The sequence below is a fragment of the Mobula birostris genome, chromosome 14 (assembly GCF_030028105.1).
Source record: "Mobula birostris isolate sMobBir1 chromosome 14, sMobBir1.hap1, whole genome shotgun sequence".
Lineage (NCBI taxonomy): Eukaryota > Metazoa > Chordata > Chondrichthyes > Myliobatiformes > Myliobatidae > Mobula > Mobula birostris.
Window position 1 is genome coordinate 40137367 of NC_092383.1, and position 26930 is coordinate 40164296.

The 26930-nt window shown below is 41.6% G+C and overlaps 1 protein-coding gene across 1 annotated transcript in view; it reads left to right on the forward strand.

Annotated features, from left to right (window-relative positions):
* The first annotated feature begins 318 nt into the window (after positions 1-318).
* adam10a (ADAM metallopeptidase domain 10a) overlaps positions 319-26930 on the forward strand; it is a 172791-nt gene continuing 146179 nt past the window's right edge. The window contains exon 1 of the mRNA XM_072278428.1: positions 319-525. Coding sequence (XP_072134529.1) covers positions 474-525 — 52 coding nt within the window. The 5' untranslated portion in view covers positions 319-473. The remainder of the gene's footprint in view (positions 526-26930) is intronic.

The following is a 26930-nucleotide window of genomic DNA, read 5'->3' on the forward strand; positions in this document are numbered from 1 at the left end:
TTCACACTGCTGGAATCAACAGATTTCTTAATATTAAAGGAAAAAGGAATAGAGGTGTAAAATTTTAAGAGGTAGATCAGTTACGAATGGCAGAACAAGTATGGAGGGGGCTGAATGGCCTATTTCTACTATCTCGAACGGAGTTTAGAGATTTGTGCGATCTTCTCTCATTCGACTTTGATCTAAAATATTTACAAAGGGCGGAGAGGGAGTTTCGCCCGGGAGAGGTTCGACAATGGGACGAGTTGGAGAGCAGGGCGCGGCTCCTTTAAGGGCGCTCGGGCTCCTTATTTGGCAGCGGGGGCGGAGGGGATGGGGAGCGGCGCTTTCAGGAAGACAGGAACTAGCGGCTGGCGCTCGCTCGCTGGGTACCGAGGACGCACGGCTGCGGGGGCTGCTTGCGCTGTGGGACGTTGGCGATCTGATCCGGCAGAGCGGCTGCGGGCCAGACCCCGGGGAATCGGGCTCCAGCGATGCGGTGGCTCGGAGCCGCGCTGCTGCTGTGCTGGGCGTCGAGTTTGATGGGTAAGAGGCGGCCGGCTACGGCGCTACACTCTTCGGTTACCAGAGCCTGCGGCCTCGGCCTGGAGCCCGGCGATCTCCCCGGCGGGTAACCCGGGCGCCGGAGCTTTCCCCTCAGCGCTCGGCCCTCTCACCCACGTCGGAGGGCGTGGGGTTCCCTCAGAGCCGCCGGAGCCGGCTGATCTCAGGCCGTGGTCGCTGAAACGGCGGCGCCTCTCTCTCTCTCCCTTCCTTCGGTGAGAAGGGGTTGGAGTAGCCCCGGCCACGGCAGGTCGGTGGCACCGCCAGTCCCAGCTCCTTCACTCGAGCAACGGTTGCTGGATTTAACGTGTGATTCTGGTTGATGATTGTGTTGCTTTAATTTTTAATTAATGTGGTAAGGTAAAGGCTCGTGCTGGTAAACAAAGCTAGACTGCAGTTTGTTTAGGGTCCAGACAGGTGCATGCTCGGGGAAAGCACCGTTCGTGTATGTTGGTTGACATTTGAGTGTGATTTAGGTATTGTTATATGTGGATGATTGCTGAGGTTTTCGTTCCGATGATAATTTTGTAAACTCATATCAGATTGTAATGTTACTTAACGGGCGAGGATCCCATTCTGCAGCGCTTACAAAGGAACGTAAGAAGTTGTAGAATTTCTGTTACCTAATCATCTAAGATCAAATCTGATGTTTCGTATTCACTGACCGTTCGTCATGCACAGTTGTTTTTTCCTCCTGGTCTTCATAAGGTTAGGTCATCTTAGCCGGTGGTGGATGTCCACACCCAGAGATGATTTCCAGTTTGAAGCAATCAGTTACTGTTCCAGGAAGCGGAGCGAATACTGTGTGTGTGTGTGTGTGTGTGTGTGTGTGTGTGTGTGTGTGTGTGTGTATACAGTACACGTTGAGAAGGCACTTAAAATCTTTTTAATTGTAACTGCGATGAGTTTCTTGAGGTTGATGTCAGTGACCTGTTTATTTTTGTTTTCGCTCATTTGTAAGATGTTGTCCTGTTGTACTTTAGAGAAGATATCAATATATTTTAAAATATTGTAGCTATCACTGGATAATATGTTGAGGATGCAGGAGCACATGTTAATGGCTGCTATTCCGTTGCACTTGTCATGCGTGGCAGTATTTTTGTTTTATGCTACAGTTCCTTTTTTTTAATTTGTTACGCAAAGAGAAGAGAATTTCCATTTAAATTGGATCCATCATAATAAGTATGCTTAAAAAAGTAAGATACTTTAAAGTCACAGTGAAGATGTGTCTCTTAGGCTGTGTCTAAGGGTTTTCCCAGGTAAAAGTAGGAAGTTTTCAATATGATATCTTGTTTCAGACAAAGGAACGATGACACAACTCACAAGGTTTCACAGTTATCAGTTTTTAATTTTGTGTGAGTTTTTCCAGAGTGATGTACCTTTAAAATCCCATTACAGTATGGGGTATTTACTTATTTTCTTCTGTGCTTGTCAGAGGAAGTGGATTTTTCTGAACTCCACCTACCATTTGCAGAGAACACATAAATCAGCCTTGCAGCACAAACAAGAATAAAACTCTTGCATCAAGATGATTGGACCAGTGGGTTTACTGTTGTTTCCTGTTATAATTTCCCACCCATTTCTTAGCTTTCCGCTCATTGTGGGGAAATAAAATTTTCTGATGGCTCTGTTTTTGCAGTAAGGGTGTCAGAAGTCTTCCTTAGCTTTAAAACAAGAAACTTGATATTTGACTTAAATTTTGCACTTGCACAGATTTCTGCATTAGTGAAAACAAATGTAGGTGATGGGTTCATGGTCCCTCTGTGCCTTGTCCATCCTTTCTTTCCCACTACCACAGTGACCTCTCCTTGGCATTCTCCATTGCAAGGGAGAGACCAGTCACAGCTTGGAATACCAGCACCCTTGCATAGCCTACAGCCCAGTAGTATGGACTTTTGAGTCTTCAGGTTTGGCTAACCCACACTTCTGGTGTCCTCCTCCTACACGCCCTCAGTTGTTCCCTTCGTTCTCCTTTCCCATACCCTCCCTGATACCAGCATCTATTTCCACCTGACTCCCACAAGCTCATTGCTGTATACTAGCAATCTTTCCTCTTGTGCAGGATTTTGACTTGGTGTCAATTCAACTTTTGTTTCCCCAGATGCTCCTTTACCTACTGAATTCTTCTCATGTTCGGAGTTTCTTTTTATAACAGACTTCCACATCTGCAGTCTCTCTTTTTGTCAGATGTGTTTATAGAAATAATAGTTTGCCCCGATTTGATATTCCTTGATTATTGCTATCTGCAGTTTTCAGATTTATTTTTGAAAAGTCATTTATTTCCTGGGAAAGAGGAAAGCAATTTTATTTCCTTGTTTACCTTGCACCCTTGGCCATTACCCTTATTTGTAAGAGGATGGCAAGTGAATGAATGCTGAACTCGCCAATCTCCTGCTGTGAAATTTCAAAGAACACATTGTGTTGAATTTATTTTACAAACGAGAATTCTCAGTGTAGTTACGCAATTGTTAATAAATAGGCGTCCGTCTATTGAGTTTGCATCAGTAGAGTGCTTTGTTTATTGAAAGATATAGTTAAATGTATATTATTCCATTGACAAGGCCCTTTGCACAAGTTGTTTAACACTGCCTTGCACCCAACATATTCTTTTGCTTGGATTAAAAATCATCTTCAAATCAAATTTAATATTTGTTCCCTGCTTTGATTCTAGAGAATTGCAGGCCAGACAGATCCCTGCACTTTAAAAAATTTTTTTACCTTGATTACTGAAAAAACATCTTTCAATTTTCTGCTTCTTCACCTTTCACTCCAGACGCACAGCCCCCCCTTTGCTCCAGATCTCCTGTCTTACGCCTGAGGTCATTTGGTGCTTCATTTATTTTATAGGATAAGCTCTGATTTCAGTATACTGTCAACAGAAATCCTATTAAGCAAGCGCATGCTGTAGTAATTGAACACACTGAACTTGTCCTGTAAATGGCTTTGCTTGGAGTCCCTATAATTGTTATCTGTCAGTCCGACCAATGTTGTACTGATTTGGAACTACTGCAGCCAATGTTATCTCTTATCCATTTGGTTTGTTTCTTGACAGCATTGTGGACATGGTTCTTTCATAGTTGTAGTTATAATTTTGTAGTAGTAAGTACTCCATTGGTTTGCTATTTGGAAAAGGTGCCAAGTAAAGGTAGACTATCTGTGCATAAGACATTGGAGCAGAATTTAGCCGTTCAGCCCATTAAGTCTGCTCTGCCATTCCATCATGGCTGATTTATTATCCCTCTCAACCCCATCTCCCTGTAACTTTTGGCATCCAGATTAATCAAGAATTTTATCAACCTCTGTATTAAATAACCAAATATCTTCACCTGCATAGCAGTCTATGCCAATGAATTCCACAGATTCATCACCCTCTGGCTAAAGAAATTCCTCTTCACATCCACTCTATCTCGGACTTTCAATATTCAATAGGTTTCAATGAGATCCCCTCTCATTTTTCTAAACTACAGTGAGTACAGACACAGCTATCAAGTGTTCCTCGATAACCCTTTCATTCCTGTGATTATTCTCGTGAACCCTCTCCAATGGCAGCTCACCTTTTCTTAGATAAAGGTTCCCAAATTGCTCACAAGACTCCAAGTGTGGTTTGACTGATGCCTTTATAAAGCCTTAGCATTACATCCTTGCTGTTGTATTCTAGTCCACTTGAAATGAATGCTAACATTGTACTTGCCTTCCTCACCACTGACAGCCTGCAAATTAACTTCCAGGGAATCCTGCACGAGGGCTGCTGAGTCCCTTTGCACCTCTCGTTTTTGAACTTTCTCCCCATTAAGAAAATAGTCCACACATTTATTCTTTCCACCAAAGTGCTTGACTATTCACTTCCCTACACTATTCTCTCTGCAACTTATTTGCCCATACTTCCAGTCTGTCCAAGTCCTTCTGTGGACACCCTGCTTCCTCAACACTACCTGCCCCTCCACCTATCTTTTTACATCGACCCCTGTGGCACACCACTAGTCACCGGCAGCCAACCAGAATAGGCTCCCTTTATTCCCACTCTTTGTCTTCTGCCAGTCAGCTAATCTATTTGTGCCAGTATCTTTCCTGTAATACCAAGGGCTCTTATCTTGTTAAGCACCCTCATGTGTGGCACCTTATCAAAGGCCTTCTGAAAATCCAAATAAACAACATATGCTGACTTTCCGTTGTCGACCCCGCCTTTTATGCCCTCAAAGAATTCCAACAGATTTGTCAGGCACAACTTCCCCTTATGGAAATGATGCTGACTGTGGTCTGTTTTATCATGTGCCTCCAAGTACTCCAAAACCTTATCCCTGGTCCTTAATGATACACTCCAACATCTTCCCACCCACTGAAGTCAGGCTAACTGGCTTATAATTTCCTTTCTTCTGCCTCCTTCCCTTCTTGAATAATGGGGTGACATTTGCAATTTTCCAGTCCTCCAGAACCACCCCAGAATCTAGTGATACTTGAAATATAATTATTAATGCCTCCACTATCTCTTCAGCTACCTCTTTCGGAGCCCTGGGGTACAGTCCATCTGGTCAGGCTTTTCAGCTTCCCAGCACCTTCTCCTTACTAATAGCGACTGCACTCACTTCTGCCCCATGACACTCTTGTAATTCTGGCATACTGCTAGTGAATATAGATGCAAAATACTTAAGTTCATTTACCATTTCTTTGTCCCCCTTACTACCTCTCCAGCATCATTTTCCAGTGATCCAATATCCACTTTCATCTCTTTTTTTTTTCTCTTTATAAATCTGAAAATACTTTTATATTACAGGCTAGTTTGCCTTCATATTTCTTCTTTTCTGTTCTTATGGCTTTTTTAGTTCCCTTCTGTTTTGTTTGTTGGTTTTTAAAATCTTTCAAGTCCTCGAACTTCCCAAATATTTTTACCCTATAATCCTTCTCTTTTGCTTTTATGCTGTCTTTGACTTTCCTTGTCAACACAGTTGATTTGTCCTCCCCTTGGAATACTTCATCTTTGGGATGTACCTTTCCTGCACTTTCTGAATTGTCCCCAGAAACTCCAAACACTACTGTTCCGGCCATCATGCCTGCTAGTGTCCTCTCCCAATCAGCTTTGGCCAGCTCCTCTATCTGGCCTCTGTAATTCCCTTTTATTTCACTGTAATACTGACGCATCTGATTATTAGCTTCTCCCTCTCAAACTGCAGGGTGAATTCTATCATCTTATGATCCTAAGGGTTCCTGTACCTTTAGCTCCCTAATCAAATCTGAGTCACTACATAACACCCAATTCAGAATTGCCTTTCCCCTAGTGAGCTCAACCACCTGTTGCAATAAAAAAAACATCTTGTAGGCAATCTACATATTCTCTCTCTTGGGATCCAGCACCAACCTCATTTTCCCCAATCTACCTGCATGTTGAAATCCCCCGTGACTATCACAGCATTGCCCTTTTTACATACCTTTTCAGTCTTCCGTTGTAATTTGTATCCCACATCCTTGCTATTGTTCGAAGACCTGTATATAATTTCCCTTGGGGTCTTTTTAGCCTTGTGCTTTCCTAACTACCCTTAAGGATTCTGCATTTCTGATCACATGTCACCCCCTTGTAACAATTTGATTTCATTTTATTTAAACTAGCCTTACCCCCTCTGCCTTCCTACCTGCCTGTCCTTTGATATAATGTCTATCCTTGGGTATTAAGCTCCCAACTCTGATCTTCTTTTCAGCCACGACTCTGATGCTCACAACGTCATACCTGCCAATCTCTAACTGTGCTACAAGATCATCTACCTTATTCTGTATACTACATGCATTCAAATATATCACCTTCAATCTTATCTCTGTCACCTTTTTCGATTTTCGTCCCTTGTTGCTCTTTAATTCATCCCCTGACTGCAATTTTCAAAGGTTTCAAAGTTTCAAAGGTACATTTAATGCCAGAGAAATGTATACGATATACATCCTGAAATTGTTTTCGTGGATATTTGTGAAGAAAAATAGAGGAGTGCCCCAAAGAATGAATGATAGTTAAATGTTAGAACCCCAAAGTCCCCCCCCACCAGCTTCCCCCACCCACACGTAAACGGCAGCAAAGCAACAACCCCCCCCCCATCAGCAATAAAGCATCGGCACCCCCCCATCGAGCACTCAAATGTGCAGCAAAGCATCAATAAGGACACAAACTTGCAGAACCCTAAAGACTATGGTAATTCGACATACCACAGGCTCGCTCTCTCCCTAATAAGGGAAAAAGAGGTGTCCCCATTTCACAGCGAGAGGGGAGGCATAACAAACAATTCGCTGATTTACGATGTTAAAAATCTGTTGTGTCACTTCTTCTGAGCTCTGTACCCAAAGATCTCAGGTCACTGGACACACAGCCAGCAGCCAACTTGCTGCTTTCGATCTTCTGTCTTCCCACGACACACCTGTTTCCTGCGGCGGCGCCAACCTTGAGTCCGCCCCCCTCCAGAGCCACGAAATCCCGGAACCCTGAAGGTGCATTAGTCTTCTAGGCCGCGTCCTTGACATATCGAAAAGCGGCCAGTTGTTAGACCCCGAGAGCGGTCCCATTCCTGCAAAGAACCGAAGTCAGTGTGTAACTCCGGGTGAGGGTCTTCAAAAGACCCCTGGAAGGGTAAAATAGAGATATTAAAGATAGAAATAGAGCTGTTTTGGAAGATGCAAGCAAAGGAGTCGCCATTAGGTGCTATCGTTCTCATAAGCTCCTTCTCCTCTTGCCCTGGCATCTGCCTGACCTTGCTCACAGTTTCACTACACACTGCATCTACTTGTTTACCAACTGCCCCATCCTCATCCCTATCACTCTGGTTCCCATCCACTTGTCAAATTATTATGAACCATCCCAGAGAGCTTTAGCAAACCTGGGTCCCCCTTGCGTTCAGGTGTAACCCATCCTTTCTGTACAGGTCATACGTTCCCCAGAAGAGACCCCAATGATCCAGACATCTGAAACCCAGCCCTCTGCACCAATTTTTCACATGCATTCATTTCCTTTCTCTAATTATGGATTTCCCTATCACTACTGTACTCCTCTTCTCCCCCCTCCTTCCCTTCTGAACCACGGAGGCCTACTCAGTGCCAAAGATGTGGTCGCTGCGACTTCCCCCAGTAGGCCATTCCCCACCAACGGCATCCAAAGTGGTATACTTATTATTGCGTGGAGCCACCACAGTGGTACTCTACACTGGCTGCCTATTCCCTTTTCCTCTCTTGACAGTCACCCAGGTATCTGCCTCCTGCAAGTTAGGGGTGACTTGCTCTCTGTAGCTCATATCTACCACCTCCTGTCATTTTCCCATATGAGCCAAAGGTCATCAAGCTGCAGCTCCAGTTCCTTAGTGTGGTCTCTAAGGCGCTGCAGCTCGGTGCACGTCCTGCACTGTGCGGTATGAATGGAGTTCGTCTCATTGGACTTTAAGAACTAATCATGGGATAATGCATGCTTTTGTATTGGAGGTGCACCCAAATGTTTAATTTGCTAATAGATCTTTGGAAGAAACTTTGAAAAAAGCAAATCATTTTTTTTAGTTATTCTTCTATTGCTTTAATCTTGATTTCAAATTTGGCACAAGCCATTTCCTGAACAGGAGAGCTGCAAGGTGGCTTGTTTCCAGCATACTTACAAACTGCTGCAAATAGACTCTAAGACAAATGTAGATAAGCCTGCCTAGCTGATTATTGTTTCCCTCAAAGTGGGAAATGCCCCTTGTATCCACTTGACCTTTAGCTTAGCTATAACCTACTAATCATTGCAGAATTGTGACTGAGATTCATCTTTCGCAAGTCTTTATTCATGTGCTGTCATTCTTGTTGGAGATTAGCAGCATTATTGTCAAGTTGAAGGGGCGGAGCGCAACATATCAGGATTTAACTGCCTGTAAATTTCAGTTTTAAAGCACAATACGCTAGTAAGAAAATAGTCAAAACTGGACGCTATTAAAATATACAACTTTTTAGATCTTTCATTTCAAATATAATCTGTAGACAAGTGTTTAAAAAGAAAAGTGTTTTGTTCTGGAGCAACAGATGCCAAATACTGGAGCAACTCTGCATATCAGGCAGAATCTTCGGAAAGAAAGGAACAGTCATCATTTTGCACTGAGACCCTTCATCTTGACAGGGAAGAAAGAAGGCAGAGGTTAGAATAAAAGGCTGGGGATAGAGGGAGGAGCTCGAGTTGGTGGGTGAATCCAGGTGATAACAGGAAGGAGAGGGAGGGAATGATGTGAGAAGCTGGGAGGTGAAAGGTGGAAGATGGAAAGGGCTGGAAAAAAGAGGAATCATTGTAGATCGATCATGGAATAAGAGAAAATAAAGGGGGGATGGGTAAAGTAGTTATTGGAAGTTGGAGAAATCAAGGATCAAAGTAAATTTATAGAATCATGCAATCCTGAGATTCATTTTCTCGTGGGCATACTAAATAAATCCAATAACCATAGTAGAATAAGTGAAAGACCACATCAACAGGGCAGACAACCAGTGTGCAAAAGGCAACAAACTGGAAATACAAAAATAAAGATAAAAAAGTAACAGTAATAAATAAATAAATATCAAGAATATGAGACGAAGAGTCCTTAAATGTGAGTCCATAGGTCTGAGAACAGTTCAGTGATGGGGCAAGTGAAGTTCAGTGAAGTTATCCCCTCTGGTTCAGAAGCCTGATGTTTGAGGAGTAATAACTGTTCCTGAACCTGATGGTGTAAGTCCTGGGGTTGATGAACATCCATTACTTTTTGTAGGATTTTTGTTCAAGGGCATTAGTGTTTCCATACCAGACTGTGATACAGCCAGTCAATATACTCTCACTTCTAATACTGAATCTTTGCAAATTCCAAAGAAAGTAGATTTGCTGCCATGCTTTCTTCATAATTGCGCTTGCGTGCTGGGCCCAGGACAGGTCCTCTGAAATGACAACACTAGCCACTGGGAGTTCCTGGTGGCTACAAAGAACAGATCTCTCTCTCTCTCTCTTTCTCTTTCTCTGTCTCTCTCTCTCTGTCTCTCTCTCTCCTCTCCCCCCGCCCCCGGTCCATCGTACCCTCCGATGGTCTTGTCAATCTAGAGGAAGCTGCACCGGGAGCACCAGATACGATAAATAGCTCCAATAGATTCACATGTGAAGAACTATCTCAGATTGTGAATGGTTGTAACTGGCAGGATAAACAAAGAAGAGTTGGTGAATGTTGTGTACTTGGGTTTTCAAAAGGCCTTTGATTAGGCTGCTAAAGAAGATAGGAATCCATGGTACTACAGAAAAAATACTAGCATGGCTGACAGGCAGAAGGCAGAGTGGGAATGAAGAGGCCTGTTCTGGTTGCCTGCTGGTTAACAGTGGTGTTCTGCAGGGTAGATGTTGGATCCACTACTTCTCACGTGTTAATGATCCGGGTGACGGAATTGTGGCTTTATGGCCACTTTATGGGTGATGGAAGGATAGATGGAGGGACAGGTATTGTTGAGGAAGCAGAGGGTCTGCAAAAGGATTTGGACAGATTAGGAGTATGAGCAATGAAGTAGCACACGGACTACTGTGTAGGAAAACTTGGCCATGCATTTTGGTAGAAGGAATAAAAGTGTACACTACTTTCTAAATGGGGTGTGAGTTCAGAAATTGGAGGTGCATGGGAGGATTCTCTGAAGGTTAGTTTGCAAGTTACAGCTTCCACCTTTTTCAGAAAAAAAAGACCCATGCGTTCCTGACATTTTTTGTAAGGAAGGCAAATACGGTGTTTGCATTCCTTTCAAGTGAACCAGAATTTAAAAACAAGGATGTAATGCTGAGGCTTTATAAGGTGTTAGCCAGATCACATTTGGAGTGTTGTGAATAGTTTGGGCCCTTTATCTGAGAAAGGATGTGCTGGCAGTGGAGAGGGTCCTGAATAGGTTTACAAGAATAATCCCAGGAATGGAAGGGTTAATATATGAGGAGCATTTGATGGTCTGGGCCTGTACTCATTGGTGTTTAGAAGAATAGAGGGCGGAATCTCATTGAAACCTATTGAATATTGATAGGCCTGAAAGGGGAGAGAATATTTTCAAAAGTGGGTGAATCTAGGACAAGAGGGCACAGCCTCGGAATAGAAGGACGTCCCTTTAGAACAGAGATGAGGAGGAATTTGTTTCACTAGATGGTGAATCTGTGGAATTGTTGCCACAGGCAGTTGTAGAGGCCAAGTCATTGGGTATATTTAAAGCAGAGGTTGATAGACGTGTAAATTCAAACTTTGTGTACTGTAGCTTGATTACCTGGTGTTGGAGTGTGGTTGCTCCAAGTTGAACAGTTTCTCATTCGTTCTGAAGTTTAACTTCACTCACGAAAAAAGTTTGTTGGAGTTATGGTGGATGTTGCGACAAAGAAGGTTAAGAGTTGGCATTGATAGAACCTTTTATGACACTGGGTCTTCACTGAGTGTCTGCGTTTGGTAGGAAAATGACTTAAGTGCTGTCATAAAACAAATACGAAATGGCAAGTGATTTTTAGAGTAGCTGAACTCAGATTAGGAGTAGGCATAGGCCATCACAAAGCTTGCCATTCAACTTGATTATGACTGACCTGGTCTCCTCAACTCTTTCCTGGTTTCCCTTATCCTAAATTCCTTAATCTTTTAGATGTGTGTAACTCCACCTGAGTTTTCAGTGAGTGTTCCTGTATTTGTAGCTAAGTACCCTTGTTTGTTACTTTGCTACTAGTGAAAGCATCGCATCTCTCCAGTCAAGCCCCCTTTAAGAAAAAGGTCACCCCGATTCTTAATTCCAATGAATACACACCCACCTTTTGTGCTTCTCCAGCAGGATAACCCTCTCATCCTAAGAATTGGCTTGGTGAATCTCCATTGCACTGCCTTCAGTGTAACTGTATTCATGAAAGGCTACCAAAACAATGCACAGTATTTCAGCTGTGGCTTCACCATCACTATAGAATTGTAACAAAACCTCATTCTTCAACTCTAAGCTCTTTGCCGTAAGGGCCAATGTGGCACCTGCATTAGCTGAAGAGAGCGGAAATGGGTTCTTTGGCCCATCGAGACCGTACCAACCATTTTACATTACATTGGATGACCTGAGGCAGATATTCAAACAGCTTGTGCACATCACTGGTCTAATCAGAAGGAGGCACTCCAAAAGAAAGGGGCACAATTTGTGGTTAACAAAGAACTTAAAGCAAATGTTAAATTGAAAGTAGGTCATACAAAGGGGCAAGAGCTGGTAGTAGGCCAAAAGACTGAGGGCTGTATGATCCAACAGCAGAAGTACAAAAAGCTGAGGAGAGATTTATTTTAACAGAACCCTGTGGTAATAGAACAGTAGGAAGTTCTATGATTTGTAAATAGTAAAGAGGCAGCTAAGATGGGTGTGGAGCCTCAGGAAAACAAGACTGATACTATATAAAGGCAAACAAAGAGTAGAAATCTTTGAATTTTTTTTGTATTTTCACTATGGGAGGTCAGAATCAGAATCAGGTTTATTATCACTGGCATGTGATGTGAAATTTGTTAACTTAGCAGCAGCAGTTCAATGCAATACATAATCTAGCAGAGAGAGAGAGAAAAATAAAATAAAACATAATAATAAACAATAAAATCAATTACATATATTGAATAGATTATTAAAAAATGTGCAAAAACAGAAATACTGTATATTAAAAAAAGTGAGGTAGTGTCCAAAGCTTCAATGTCCATTTAGGAATTGGATGGCAGAGGGGAAGAAGCTGTTCCTGAATCACTGAGTGTGTGCCTTCAGGCTTCTGTATCTCCTACCTGATGGTAACAGTGAGAAAAGGGCATGCCCTGGGTGCTGGAGGTCTTTAATAATGGACACTGCCTTTCTGAAACACCGCTCCCTAAAGATGTCCTGGGTACTTTGTAGGCTAGTGCCCAAGATGGAGCTGACTAGATTTACAACCTTCTGCAGCTTCTTTGGGTCCTGTGCAGTAGCCCCTCCATACCAGACAGTGATGCAGCCCGTCAGAATGTTCTCCACAGTACAGCTATAGAAGTTTTTGAGTGTATTTGTTGACGTGCCAAATCGCTTCAAACTCCTGAGAAAGTATAGCCACTGTCTTGCCTCCTTTATGACTATAGCAATGTGTTGGGACCAGGTTAGATCCTCAGAGATCTTGACACCCAGGAATGTGAAGCTGCTCACTCTCTCTACTTCTGATCCCTCTGAGGATTGGTATGTGTTCCTTTGTCTTACCCTTCCTGAAGTCCACAATCTTCTCTTTCATCTTACTGACGTTGAGTTCTAGGTTGTTGCTGAGACACCATTCCACTAGTTGGCATACCTCACTCCTGTATGTCCTCTCATCACCACCTGAGATTCTACCAACAATGATTGTATCATCAGCGAATTTATAGATGGTATTTGAGCTATGCCTAGCCACACAGTCATGTGTATACAGAGATTAGAGCAGTGGGCTAAGCTCACACCCTTGAGGTGTGCCAGTGTAGTCTCTTATGATAACAGATGGGCTAATTTCAAATAGCAGGGAGGAATTTGTAAACCAAAGTCCCAAACAAGGAATAAAGTTTAAACAAACTCGGGGAGCTACGTGGACAAACTACTGAGACCCAAAGGTCCACACAAAGGTTTTAAAAACTTCACAATGAGTGGACCCATTGGTTGAAAATTTTCAAAACTTGCTGGATTCTAGAACAGCAACAGCTGCTATGAATTCCTCCTTCATACAGGGAGGAAGACAGAAGTTGTGGAACTAAAGTCCAGTTAGCTTATTGTTTATTGAGCACCTATTATTGGCCACCTTGCCATCAGTCTCTGTAACAGCTTTAGATTATTTATGTATGTTGCTGTCTGTGGTGTCAAATCATACATTATTGAAGAGAAAGATGCTTAAAGTTTAGCGTATTTTGTCACATGTGCATTGAAGCATACAGTGAAATGTGTTGTTTACGTCATCAACCAACACAGTTGGGGACAGACTGCAAGTGTCAGAATGTTTCCGGCAACAACATAGCATGCACACAACTTTATTAACCCTAACCTGTATGCCTGTTGAATGTGGAAGAAAGCCGGAGACGGTGGAAGAACCCCACACGGCCACTGGAAGAAAATGCAAGCAGTGGCAGGGATTGATGCTGGCACTAGTAGCATTACACTAACTGCTACCCTATCAAGTTGCTAATTCTGCATGCATTCAAACAAAGACTGAGCTTTGCTTGTACAGTTTTTTTTATTAACCTTGGATTTTCTGTGTGTTGCATACTTTTTATTTCTGTATTCTTTCACACCTGTTTGGCATTTCCCCCTTCATCCTGTGTATATCCTTTGATTTATAAAACAACCTCTATTTGGAGCTCTCACACCATTGTAGTTTAAAGCCTGGTCTGTAATTCTGTTTCAATTCCAGGAGGATACTCGTATCTATTCCCATTGATGCAGGCGTCAGTAAGTTTTTTTTAAAAAAGGCTGTGTTTAGTGCTTGGTGAAAATGATAGCAATTAGCAAGGGATTGCGGAGTAGTGAAAACCATGTCCTCTGTGATTTGATGGATAGAATTTTCAGTTCAGTTTGGGGAGTGTCTTGTTGGAAAAAAATGTTGAGGAAGGTAGCAACGCCGATATTCCCTGTTGCAAAGATACAACTCTGTTACCACGGTTGGAAGTCTCCCAATTACAGTATCTGAAGTTCCTTTATATAGAAAACAGTAGAAATTGTCATGCTGTTGCTTTTCATTCTTAGTGATCAGAAGTCTGGTAATCTGAAACAGGAGGCTTGTGGGTTACAGGGTGATAGGTTTGAACATTTGACTGATATCTCAATACTGAGCGAATGAAATCTGCCAAAGTTGTTATCTTCTGGCTGTAGTGTAAAGTAAACTGTGGCTTCTAGTTCAAATGATCAAAATATTTTAATGATGCCATTTTAAGAAGATTGAGTTCTCCATGTGTTCCATTACCAGTCAACCAACAACAGGCAAACAGATTATTTCTTTCAATTACTCATCTGGTTTTGGGACTTGGCTGTGGCACAAGTTTGCTGGTCATTCATTTAAATCAGTGACACAGACCCCTTGTTTAATGGTATTGGGGAAACCCTGATTTAAATTTTCTTTGATTAACATGACATGACTTAAAGATCAGAGTACTTTCTGCTAGCAATAGTTCCAAACAAAATCAATATGTACTATTTCCTTTTCAATGTAGCATAGATTGAAAGTAGTTCTGGTAATTTATGCAAATGTAGCTAAATTTAAGTACTCTATTTTCTTTTGGAAGTGACACTTGAGTGTAAACGAACACTCGTGTTGATACATGTTATGGTGGTTTAAGATCTCAAGCTTTGCATATCTTTTGTTCTGTTTGCCACTGCTGTTGTGTTAGAACTTGTCTTCAAAGGAATATGATGGATTTCAGTCTCCTTGTATTGATGTTAACTTGCAAATGGTCACAGAATTTGAATAAAGAATTCAACTTTTCAATCTATTTCATGTGTGCTAGTTATATTGTTCAATGAACATAGCTTGATGTTTGCATTTCGTTTTTAAAATTTGTGCAACATTTACTTTTCATTTTGCCATTTTGTGTAAGGAACTGACTCTTTTTTTTATTTTAAGTGATAATTTTTGCCTTAAGCAGTAAACTTGAACAGAACCTATAGTCTTGCAGTATTCACTCACAAATAGATTAAACAATTTTCTCTTTGCAAGAATTTCTCTTTTGCTTTTTCATGGGAATTTGTCCATTGTAAACAGCAGGCTGAGCAGATGGAGTTAGCTATTTTCTTTCCCAGCTTTGTTCTTTTCCTCAGTCGTTTTGAAAGCTAGCTTCTGGGGAGCTACTTTAAATAAAGCCCCCACCTAGATGGCATTGCCGCATCCCCCAACAACCAAAGAGACACTCAAACTAAATCAGAACCGAGTTTAACATCACCGGCATGTGTCGTGAAATTTCTTAACTTAGCAGCAGTACATTGCAATACATGATAATATAGAAAAAAAAGTACAAAAAGTATGTATGTATATTTATTAAATGGTTAAATTAAAAATAGTAGTGCAAAAAAACAGAAATAATAAAAAGGTGTATTCATGGTTTAATTTCCATTTTGAAATTGGATGGCTGAGGGGGAGAAGCTGTTCCTGAATCGGGGGTGGGGGGCAGAGGTGTGTGTGTGTGTGTATCTCCACCTCCTTCCTGACCGTAACTGTGAGAAGAGGGCATGTGATGGGGGTCCTTAATAATTGACACTGCCTTTCTGGGGTACCGCTCCTTGAGGATATCTTGGATATGACCGAGGCTAGTACCTATGACAGAATTAATTAGTGCTTACACTTATCCAGAAAAATCTTTAGACATTTCTGACTAACTCATTGTAAGACTGTAAGGTCATAAGACATAGGAACAGAATTAGGCCACTTGGCCCATCGAGTCTGCTTTGCCATCATGGCTGATCTTTTCTCCTCCTCCTCAGCCCCACTCCCCAGTCTTCTCCCCATAATCTTTGATGCTTTGTCCAATCTGACTAAAGAAATTTCTTCGCATCTTTGTTTTAAATGGATGCCCCTCTATTCTGAGGCTGTGCCCTCTTGTTCCTGACTCCCTACCATGGGAAACATCCTTTCTACATCTACTCTGTCTAGGCCTTTCAGCATTTGAAAGGTTTCAATGAGATCCCCCCTCATCCTTCTAAATTCCAGCGAATATAGACCCAGAACTATCAAATGTTCCTAGTATGATAACCCTTTCATTCCTGGAATCATCCTTGTGAACCTCCTCTGAACCCCCTCCAATGCCAGCATATCTTTTCTTGGATGAGGAGCTCAAAACTGTTCACAACTCTCAATACTCAAGCCTCACCAGTGCCTTATAAAGTCTCAGCATCACATCCCTGCTCTTGTATTTTAGACCTCTAGAAATGAATGCTAACATTGCATTTGCCTTCCACGCCATCGACTCTACCTGTAAGTTAACCTTGAAGATGTTCTGCACAAGACTTCCAAGTCCCTTTGCATCTCAGATTTTTGGATTTTCTCCCCATTTCAAAAACAGTCTGCACATTTATTTCTTCTGCCAAAGTGCATGACCATGCATTTTCCAACATTTGTATTTTATTTGCTGCTCTCTTTCTCATTCTCCCAAGCCCTTCTACAGCCTACCTGTTTCCTCAACAGTACCCGCCCCTCCAGCAAACTTCGTATCATCTATTAACATGGCAACAAAGCCATCTATTCCATCATCTAAATCATTGTTATACAGCATAAAAAGAAGTGGTTCCAACACCAACTTTTGCGGATTATGGTGATGCAAGAAAGACTGCAGTTGCTGGAAATCAGGAGCACAAATGTTCTGGGGGAGCTCAGCAGGTCAGACAGCATCTGTAGAAAAAGGAAAGTCTCACCCGAGACAGTGACTGTTTAATTCCGTCTTAGATGCTGCCTGACCTGTTGAATTTCTTCAGCATTTTCTTCGCGTGGAGCTGATTGTTTTTTGTCTTTTTTTAATTAATGTTAATAGAAAACTTCTTTTATGTACTCAACGTGGGTAAATGCATTCCTTGTGTCATACTTAGCAATTTATTATAAATTACTAAGGAAGCAAAAGACTAAACAAATCAAATGTCTTTCCCCACTTGGTTTTCCTGTATTTACTATTCAAAAGAAAGTTTAACATGTATCTGGCATCAGTACTGTCAGCAAATGTAAAATCCTTCTGGAATCTTAACAGTGCCATCTACTCTTCAATTATGAGTGTAGATATCTGCCTGAACCTAATGTGCAATGCTGTTATGAACTCCTTATTACTTTGAAGTTATTGGATAATGGTATTAAGAATTCTCATTCTAATGCGAGTACACAATCTATTGATTTTTGATGTTTTAATCAGTGACTCCTTTCTCCCTCATGTTAATTTTCAAGTGTTTTTAGTTGTAAACGATTGATTGAAATTTCAAGAATGGACCTTCATCAAAGCAACCTAGGGAGTTGTAGACAAAATCGACACTAAAGTGGAATCACGTTGTAGCCCATCCAATACCAAGGTTCAAAGTATTGTGCATTCAGAGGTGCTCTTCTGCATACCACCATGTAAAGCATGGTTATTTGAGTTACTGTCACCTTCCCGTCAGCTTCACTTCACTGATAGTATGTTTTAAAGTTCATGAAAACAAGCCTGCTTTTTGACAGGATCTCCAGACTAGTAAATCTCCTCTGACCTCTCTCACTAACAAGGCACAGAACTGCTGCTCTTTTGTTTTCTGCACCATTCTCTGTAAACGCTAGACACTGTTGTGCATGAAAATCCCAGGAGATCAGCATTTTCTGAGATACTCAAACCACCCTGTCTGGCACCAACAATCATTCTATGGTCAAAGTCACTTAGATCACATTTGTTCCCCATTCTGATGCTGAGCCTGAATAACAACTGAACCTCTTGACTATGCCTACATGATTTTATGTACTGCGTTGCTACTGCATGATTAGCTGATTTGTATTAACAAGCAGGTGTATCTAATAAAGAGGCCACTGGGTGTATACTCTCTCCCTGCTTTAAATGGGAACTGAACCTCCGGCAGAAAGCTAGACTACAGCAATTATTTATTACATCTAAGCTTAAAGGGAAGCTTGAAATCTGATTGTCTGACATTGGTGCTGGACTAACAGACAACTTGAAATCACTACCAATATAATATACTTTTAATTTACCTATTTTGGGTGTTTCACAGCACTGAAATAAATGTTCCTGTGAGCTAGTTGAATTTAAAGTGAGTGTGGAGCAGGGTTCTAGTAGCCAGATGCCAAACCATTAGAATTTCTGAGAAATAGGATAGAAGATTATTGGAGTTTCAGTCTACTTTCTGCCCCCCTCCCACACTTATCTTAAATGAGTATGGGCACATTTTCTATCTTATTCAAACTTGGTTTACTGTAAAAATCTGAACTCGAGTGTAAAAATCTGAACTTGAGTAAAAGATAGCATAGCTCTTATAGTAAAGCTTCTCTGTTGTTACTGTCAGTTCCTTTGGGAGCACATGCTTTTGGCCCTTCTTTGGTTGGCAATTGGATTGAACATTGAACTTGAAAGAAAGGCCAATACATACTTCAAATCTTTTCCTTCTTCGCTTTGTTTGTCAAAATCTTTGTCATAATTTTCATCCTTCTTTCCTCTTGCCCGACCCTAAATCTACATCTCCTTGTCCCTCACATCTGTTTTGTGTGAAGTAGCCTAAACTTCAGTTATTATTTGTACATGGTGCTAGTCATGCAGATCTTGTTAAGTTTATTTTATGTTCTGAGTGGGTTGGCTCTGTTCTGTGGCCAGTTTGCAGATCAGTCTTATATGGTTGTCATCTAGCTAAGCCATCTCATCAGCTAGGTGTTGTCCGGTTTAACTGTTACAACAGCTAAAAGCCCACTTTAACAACTTGGTATCTCTTCTCATTTAAATATTATGAAACAAATCATGCTGCTGTAAAAGTTCGTAATTGCCTGGGTGCTTGGTCATATTCCTAAATCACAATTCTGAAATTTAAGCTCTTAATCTTGATTTGACTCTTCTCCCTTTATATGTATGTTTGATTTCTGGAACAAAGTATTCTACTTAAATAACTATGCTCTTATTACTTCCTCTCAAACCAGGGTTTTAAATGGCTCTTTGGACTTGTTTTATTGAATGTTACAGAATCTTTTTGCTCGAACTTATCCAAAGTATGCAAATTAACCTTTGCACTGATAGTATCTTGTGTGGTTTGAAGACAAGCCTGCTTTTTGACAAGATCTCCAGCCCTGTTTGCTTTGTGTGCAGAAGCTGATGTATCACAAAACAGTTTTCAACTTGTGCTATTGTATTTCAGTTTCATTTTGGTGTACCCCTCTTAATAATGCTCAATCTTGAAATGCCATACGTATGTTTTAAACAAAATGTCCTATTACACTGGACAACAAATTTTTTTCAAAAGTGTTGCTTCCTCAGAATTTTTTTTGTTTATGATAGACTGTTTGAAGATGAACACAAATATAATTTCAGACTACTTGTATCACAAAGGAATTTGGAGAAACAAATTAACTTTTATTGAATATAATGTGTTTAATTGCATAATGGTGCTGATGCTTTGCAATAGTTCAACTAAGTTAAATATTTTGTTAATGATTTTCATTTGTACTCAGTGTCTGAGGCTTCTCACTTAAGTGTCCAACAATAATTCACCAGCACTGATGGATTCCAGTTGCCCTGGTATCTTTTCTCCATGACCACAATGTCCTGGTGAAACCTTTCACCATGCTCGTCACTAACAGCACCAAGATTTACAGGGAAGAAGTCTAAATGGGAATGCAGAAAATGAATCTTTAGTCACATGTTGCATTTCATGGTTTTAAATGCTTGAAGCATGCTTTCAACCAGCTGCATGTAGTTTGGTGCTTTGTAGACGCAGAGAAAAATTTCAACAATTTCCTTGAATGCCTTCCATGTGATTTTCTCCGGTCCTACTAGAAATTTTTCAAATTGCCTGTCATTGATGACCTGTTTGATTTGTGGACCAACAAAAATGCTTTCCTTAATCTTGGCATCAGTTATTCTGGGAAGCATCTGTCTCAAATATCAAAATCCTTCATAGAAATTTTTGTGCCTGATGATAGCAAATGCCATCCTTACAGTCCTGAACCCAATAATTGTTACTAAAACCTGTCCTGCCATGCAGCAGCCGTGCCGCCTAAGCATGCCCAAGCATGCCTGGACAAGATAGGAAACTTTCCAGCTTACATTGTAGGCAACATTTTAATTGACTTGAAGTATGAATTGAAATAATAAACATAAGTTTATTTAAAAAATGGTGCATGATAGGAAAATTTCATGGTGATTTTCATGATCATTAGCCCAAAATTCATAAGATGCACCTAAAGGTATTCAGGAAACAAAATCTTTGTTGTCCAATGTTATTACTTTGATCTTGGCAGTTTAAGACTTCAGTATTCAACCCTGTCTGTAACTGTTCCTGAATCTGTCCAGTCTTGGCAACTGAAATTATTTTTACAGGCAAACCACTCCTGTCAATACATCACTGTCATAGATAATGGTGTGCAGTATATTTTTGGTTTAAAATCTTCTGGGCTTAAGTTTTGTTTGTATCAGTTATTTCATTTTGCTTGTAATTGTTTATCTGTCAACATAATCTTCACGTAGATACTAGATTCCTTTTCAGAAGTAGAAGCTGGACAATTCTGAGTCTCCTCATAAGAAATGCCTGTTAGGCATAGTAAAGAAATGCCTGTTAGGCATAGTAAAGAACACGAAGGCAAGACTGGCACTTGCAATTATATAGCATTTTTTTTTGTTTTTGAAAAGCATTCCAAGGCACTTCTGGAAATGTGTGTTATTGGTAATTTATGAAAAGTTCCCACATGGTCCCACATGTTGCTCCAAAGGCAATATCCCAGGACTAACTATTCCTCTGCAATAAAATCTCCATTTGGGTGCTATGTGTTTCTCTTGAATGACTAAACAAGGATGAAATGGGTTTACTCGTGTGTGTTAGTTGTGAATAGGTAGTCTTACCAAGCAATATGTTAACTCATTTTTGCGCATACCATGTGCGAGAGCAGGGCTGGAAGATTTTATTTAAATTGTGTATTTGGGGACCTGATGGTCCCTCATTGTCTGATGTGAGAAAAAATGGCAGAGAGGACGGGTGATTAATTTGCCCTTTTCAGTTGTCTGTGGTTCTAAGAAAGAATATTATACATTATCAGTCCTGGCTTGGGTAAAGGTTAGATACAGGATTGCTTTTCCATGAAATCTTTGTTATCTATTTAACACTTGGATTTTACAGTTGCTATAGGCTGACCTTTTAAATTGTTGAACTATAATTAAGATCAAGCCATTCTTTGCACAGGAATATACAAGTGCTAGATTTCGAAAAGAAAAATCACTGGCTACTGAGTCATGAAATGTCTGCTGTAATGGAGGTGTGATGATACCAGCATGACTTGTGGCTAAGAGGGTAGGGTGGTGTGATCTTTCTTCAGAATAAATGCATGAGTTTATGAACATTTTTATTTTGCAACTTGCACAGAAAATGTCGAATTTCTGCATTGTCCTGTGTAAGTCAAAAGTCAAGATTATTGTTATATGCACAAGTACTATAATTGCAATGTAAACTTAATTTGCAGTAGCATCACAGCCATATAGCTTCATATCAGCAACATTCACCTTTTGGAAGAAAACATAAACTATACAGTATTACAAGAAAGCACTATTAGGACAAAAAAATAGCTTCCATTTTAGTGCAAAGTAGTCATGGTACAGCCGGCTGTCCTTATCCGCGAGTTCCGCATGCGCGAATTCAACCAATCGCGAATCGAGAAAACCCGGAAGTGCTTTTCCAGCACTTGTTGTTCGAGCAAGTACAGACTTTTTTTTCTTGTCATTATTCCCTAAACAATGCAGTTTTACAACTATTTTACATGGCATTTACATTGTATTAGGTATTATAAGTAATCTAGAGATGATTTAAAATATACGGGAGGATGTGCGTAGGTTATCGTGGATCGGGATCGAAAAAAAACCAGAAGTTCTCTTACTAAGTAAGGCGGAACAGGTACATCTGATATTATTTAGCGTCCGTTAGTCAAAAGTTTGTCTTAGTATATAGTATATATTTTACCTTCCCATGCATATAAAACACTTAAGAAACGTATGTTTCAGCGCCGGGTCGGGAACTGAAGCTCCCAAGTTCGCTCCAGTGACAGACTGCTCCCGAGCACGCTTTCTATCCCTGCCGAGTTGATGTGGAGGATCAAAAACCCAAAATCCAATAATTAAACCACTGCGTTGCTTAGTAATAATTGTAGCTTTCATCGGGGCAGGCCCTTTCACACTTTATCCTTTAAAATTGTTCCGATCGTTGACCGACTGTAGCCTAACACTTTTCCAGTGACCAATGGCGTTTCACCTCTTTTTGTTTGCTTTATTATTTCCACTTCATTTTCAATCGTGATCGTGATTATTTTCGTGAACAGAAACACTGTGGATTCAGAGCTCCACCGCCGGGTCCTAACGTCCACCGCACTGAGGCAGGTTAAATAAGGTCTGGGGTTCCGCTGGGTCCTAAGGTTCGCTGCATTGAGACAGGTTGAATAAGGGATTTGAGCATCCGCGTTTTTTGGTATCCATGAGGGGTCCCGGAACCAATCCCTCGCGGATAAGGAGGGCCAATTGTACTGCTAAACTACAGTGATTTGGGTTGAAGGGAAGTAACGTACTCAGAATGCTGGAGAAGCTCAGCAAGTCAGGCAACGTCTATGCCAATGAATAAACTGTTAACGTTTTGGGCCGAGATCCTCCTTCAGGATTGGGAAGGAAGTGGGAAGACACCAGAATAAAAAGATAGGGAGAGGGGAGGGAGGATAGCTCAAAAGTTGCCAGGTGGATGCAGAAGGTAAAGGGCTGGAGAGGAAGGAATCTAATAGGAAAGGAGAGTGGACCATCAGAGAAAGAGAAGGAGGAGGGGCACTGGAGGGAGGTTATAGGCAGGTGAGAAGAAGTTTGAGGCCAGAGTGGGGAATAGAAGAAGAAGGCGAGGAGGGAAACATTTTTTTACCGTAAAGAGATATTGATATTTATGCCATAAGTTGGAGGCTACCCTGGCAGAAAATAAGGTGTTGCTCCTCCACCTTGAGGGTGGCCTCGTGGCACAAGAGGAGGCCATGGACTGATGTGTCGGAATAGGAATCAGAACTAAATGTTGGGCCACAAGGAAGTTCCGCTTTTGGCAGGTGGAGCGGTGGCGCTTGATGAAGTGGTCCTCAATTTACAATGGGTCTCACCAATGTAGAGGAGGCTGCATCGGGAGCACTGGATACAATAGACGGCTCGAGCAGGTTTGCAGCTGAGGTGTTGCCTCACTTGCAAGAATTGTTTTGGGCCCAGAATGGAGGTGAGGGAGGAGGTAAATGAGGAGGTGCAGCACTTGTGCACCTTCAGGGATAAGTACCTGGAAGGAGAGTAGTGGGAAGGGATGAATGGACAAGGGAATTGTGGAGGGAGTGATCCCTGTAGAAATTGTGGGGGAGAAAAATATGTGTTTGGTGGTAGGATCCCTTTGGAGATGACGCGAGTTGTAGAGAATAATGTGTTGGATGTGGAGGTTTATAAGGTGGTAGGTTCACTGTTAAGTCAGTGGAAAGATGCAGTGAGTGCAGATGTCTAGGAGAAGATGTGGGTGAGGGCAGCATCAATGGTGGAGGAAGGGAAACCCTGTTCTTTGAGGGAGGAGGACAGCTGTGATGTCCTGGAAAGGAAAGCCTCATCCTGGTGGACACAGAGGAACTGAGAAAAGAAACAGCATTTTTACAGGAGGCCTGATAGAGGCAGTTAACGAGCTGAGCTTGGATGCATGAAGTAGCACCAATGGAGTTGTCAATGTAGCGGAAGAAGAGTAGGGGAGGAAGGGAAGTAGCTATTCTCTACTTTGCTTTTAGTTATGTCTTGAAATTTGATTCCTTTTCACAAGTGGAAATTGGACAAACTTGTCCAGTTTCTGATGGTGTGTTGACGGTAGGGATTTTAGATAGATGTTGCATTCTTAAGGCAGTACTTTTCATAGATACTATCATTTGTGGGGAGGGGTGTACCTGAAGTGGATTGGGCAAGAGTCCACTAAGTCTGCAGTTTCTTGCAATCCTGTGTATTTGAATTGTCATTCCAGATTGAGACAACCAGTCAGGATACTTTCAAAAGGCCATCTGTTGAAGTTTTAGTCTTTGAGTAACTGAGTATCTACAGTATTCATGAAATTATGGACCTGTGAATGCTGGCACTGAGCTTGGATCTATTTCATGTCATAACCTGTTTGTAATATGAAGGTACATTACTTGAAATCCTGATTTGAAACTTCCCCACCCTAAAGTTCTATTGAAGTGTTCAATATTTTGTTCACCCAAAATCTGGCATGCTACCAGATTCCAAGTTGCCTCTAAAGGTGGGTGTTAGTTATGAGGAGGGATTGGTTGGCTAGGTTTGTTTTTTTTATCTGAAGCAAAGAAAGCTGAGGGGTGATCTGATATCGGTGCTTAAAATTGAGTAGTAGATGAGCAAAATCTTTTCCCCCATGGTGGGGTATTAAAAAGAAGTGGGTGAAAGCTAAAGGGGAGAGGAAAGTGTTTCAAATGTGATGTGAGGGGTGTTGTTTTTTTTAGTTGTTGATATCTGGAATGTGTTGCCAGAAGAGGTGGTGGAATCAATACAATCTGAGAGATATCAGATGGACTCTTGATAGGTAAAATGTTGAAGTATATAGACCTCTTGTAGGCGAATGGAGCTGGTGTAGAGCAAAACAGTCGGCATGGATGTGGTGGGCTGAAAGGCCTGTTTCAAGCCATACTGTTGGTTCTCCTTCAGAGTATCCAGACAGCTGTATGGTGTACCACTGGGGGCTTCCATAATAAAAGGCCCTTAAGCTCTGGCAGCCCCGCTCAGTCATTTCATATTAACAGCTGTGATTTGTTCTGCTGGAATTCCAGTGCATTGACTTATTTCTCCCTTTTGCTGCTGGACTCCTGAGCTGATTACGAAGGGGGCCACAGTAGCCGAGCAGTTAGCGCGTTGCTCTACCAGCTCTGGGCATTCCCAAGTTTGGAGTTCAATTCTGGCGTCCTCTGTAAGAATTTTTCCAGGGCAGTGTGGTAGCGAGGTGGTTAGCATAATGCTTTATGGTACAGGTAACCCAGGTTCAATTACTGCCGCTGCCTGTAAGGAGTTTGTTTGTCCTCTCCATGACTGCATGGGTTTCCTCTGGGTGCTCCAGTTTCCTTCCACAGGACAAGGACATATAGGTTGTTAGGCTAATTCATCATTGTAAATTGTCCTGTGATTAGGCTTGGATTAAATCAGGGGATTGTTGGGTGGTGTAGCTTGAAGGGCAGAATCTCAATAAATAAATAAAATCACTTTGAAGATGCCACTGTAACTATTTCAATTTCTAAGGATTAACTTCACAATTGATACTAAACTCCACAATTGTTTCCAAGGTTCTGAGTTGATGTCACTGACTACTGATAGCATTTCACTCATAGCACTGAAAAATGATTTTTATTTTTAACTTTTTTTTTTAGCTTAATGCCTGTTTTGAACCCTTGACTACCCTGTGATTTTGATGTGAGGCCAACATGAAAGTATTCTTCAGGAGGCTGAACCTACAGAAAGCATCTGGCCCAGATGAGCATCTGGCTCATCTGGATGAGTACTGAAGACCTGGTCAACTGGCTGGAGTGTTCACCGTTATCTTTAACCTTTCACTTCTACAGTCTGAGGTACCCACCTGCTTTAAGTAGGTTTCGATTATACCGATGCCTAAGAAGAATGTGATAACCTGCCTCAAGGACTATCATTCAGTAGCATTTACACCCACTGTGATGAAGTGCATTGAAAGGTTGGTGCTGAACCATACCAACTTCTGCTTGAGAAGCGACTTGGATCTGCTCCAATTTGCCTATCGTCACAACAGGTCATCAGCATTGGCTCTTCACCCAACCCTGGAACATCTGGACAGTGACAACCTGTGCACCAGGATGCTCTTCATTGATTACAACTCTACATTCAATTCTGCCATACCCCAAAACTAATCAATAAGCTCCAAGACCTCATTCTAAAACTGGTGATTGTGGAGATGTTGTTGCCAGTCCTCACTTGTAGACACCATTCAGTTTGGATTGGCAACAATGTCTCCTCCACAATCACCATCAGCACAGGTGCACCACAAGGTTGTGTGCTTAACCACCTGCTCTACCCACTTTACACTAATGACTGTGAGGCTAAGTGTAGCTTCATTGCCATTTTTTTTAAGACACTACTGTTGTGGGCTGAATCAAAGGTGGTGATGAATCAGCATATAGGAGGGAGATTGAAAATCTGGCTGAGTGGTACACAACAACAACCTCTCGCTCAATGTCAGCAAGACCGAGGGGCTGATTATTGATTTCAGGAGGAGGAAACCAGGGGATCAGAGGTGGAGAGGGTCAGCAATTTATATTCCATGGCATTATCATTTTGGAGGATCCATCCTGGTAGGTACAATTAGAGTAAAGGCATGACAATGCCTCTACTTTCTTAGAAGTTTGCAAAGATTCAGCAAGGCATCTAAGACTTTGACAGACTTCTATAGATTCATAGTGGAGAGTATACCGACTGGTTGTAACACGGCCTGCTGTGGAAACACCAATGCTCTTGAATGGAAAAGCCTCAAAAAGTAGTGGATATAGCCTAGTGCATCATAGGTAAAACCCTCTCCACTATTGAGTACATCTACAAGGAGTGCTGTTGCAGGAAAGCAGCATCCATTATCAAGGGCTTCCCACCGTCCGGGCCATGCTCTTTCTCTCTGCTGCCATCAGGAAGAAGGTACAGGGGCTTTGGGTCCCACACCAACAGGTCCAGGAACAGTTATTAACCACC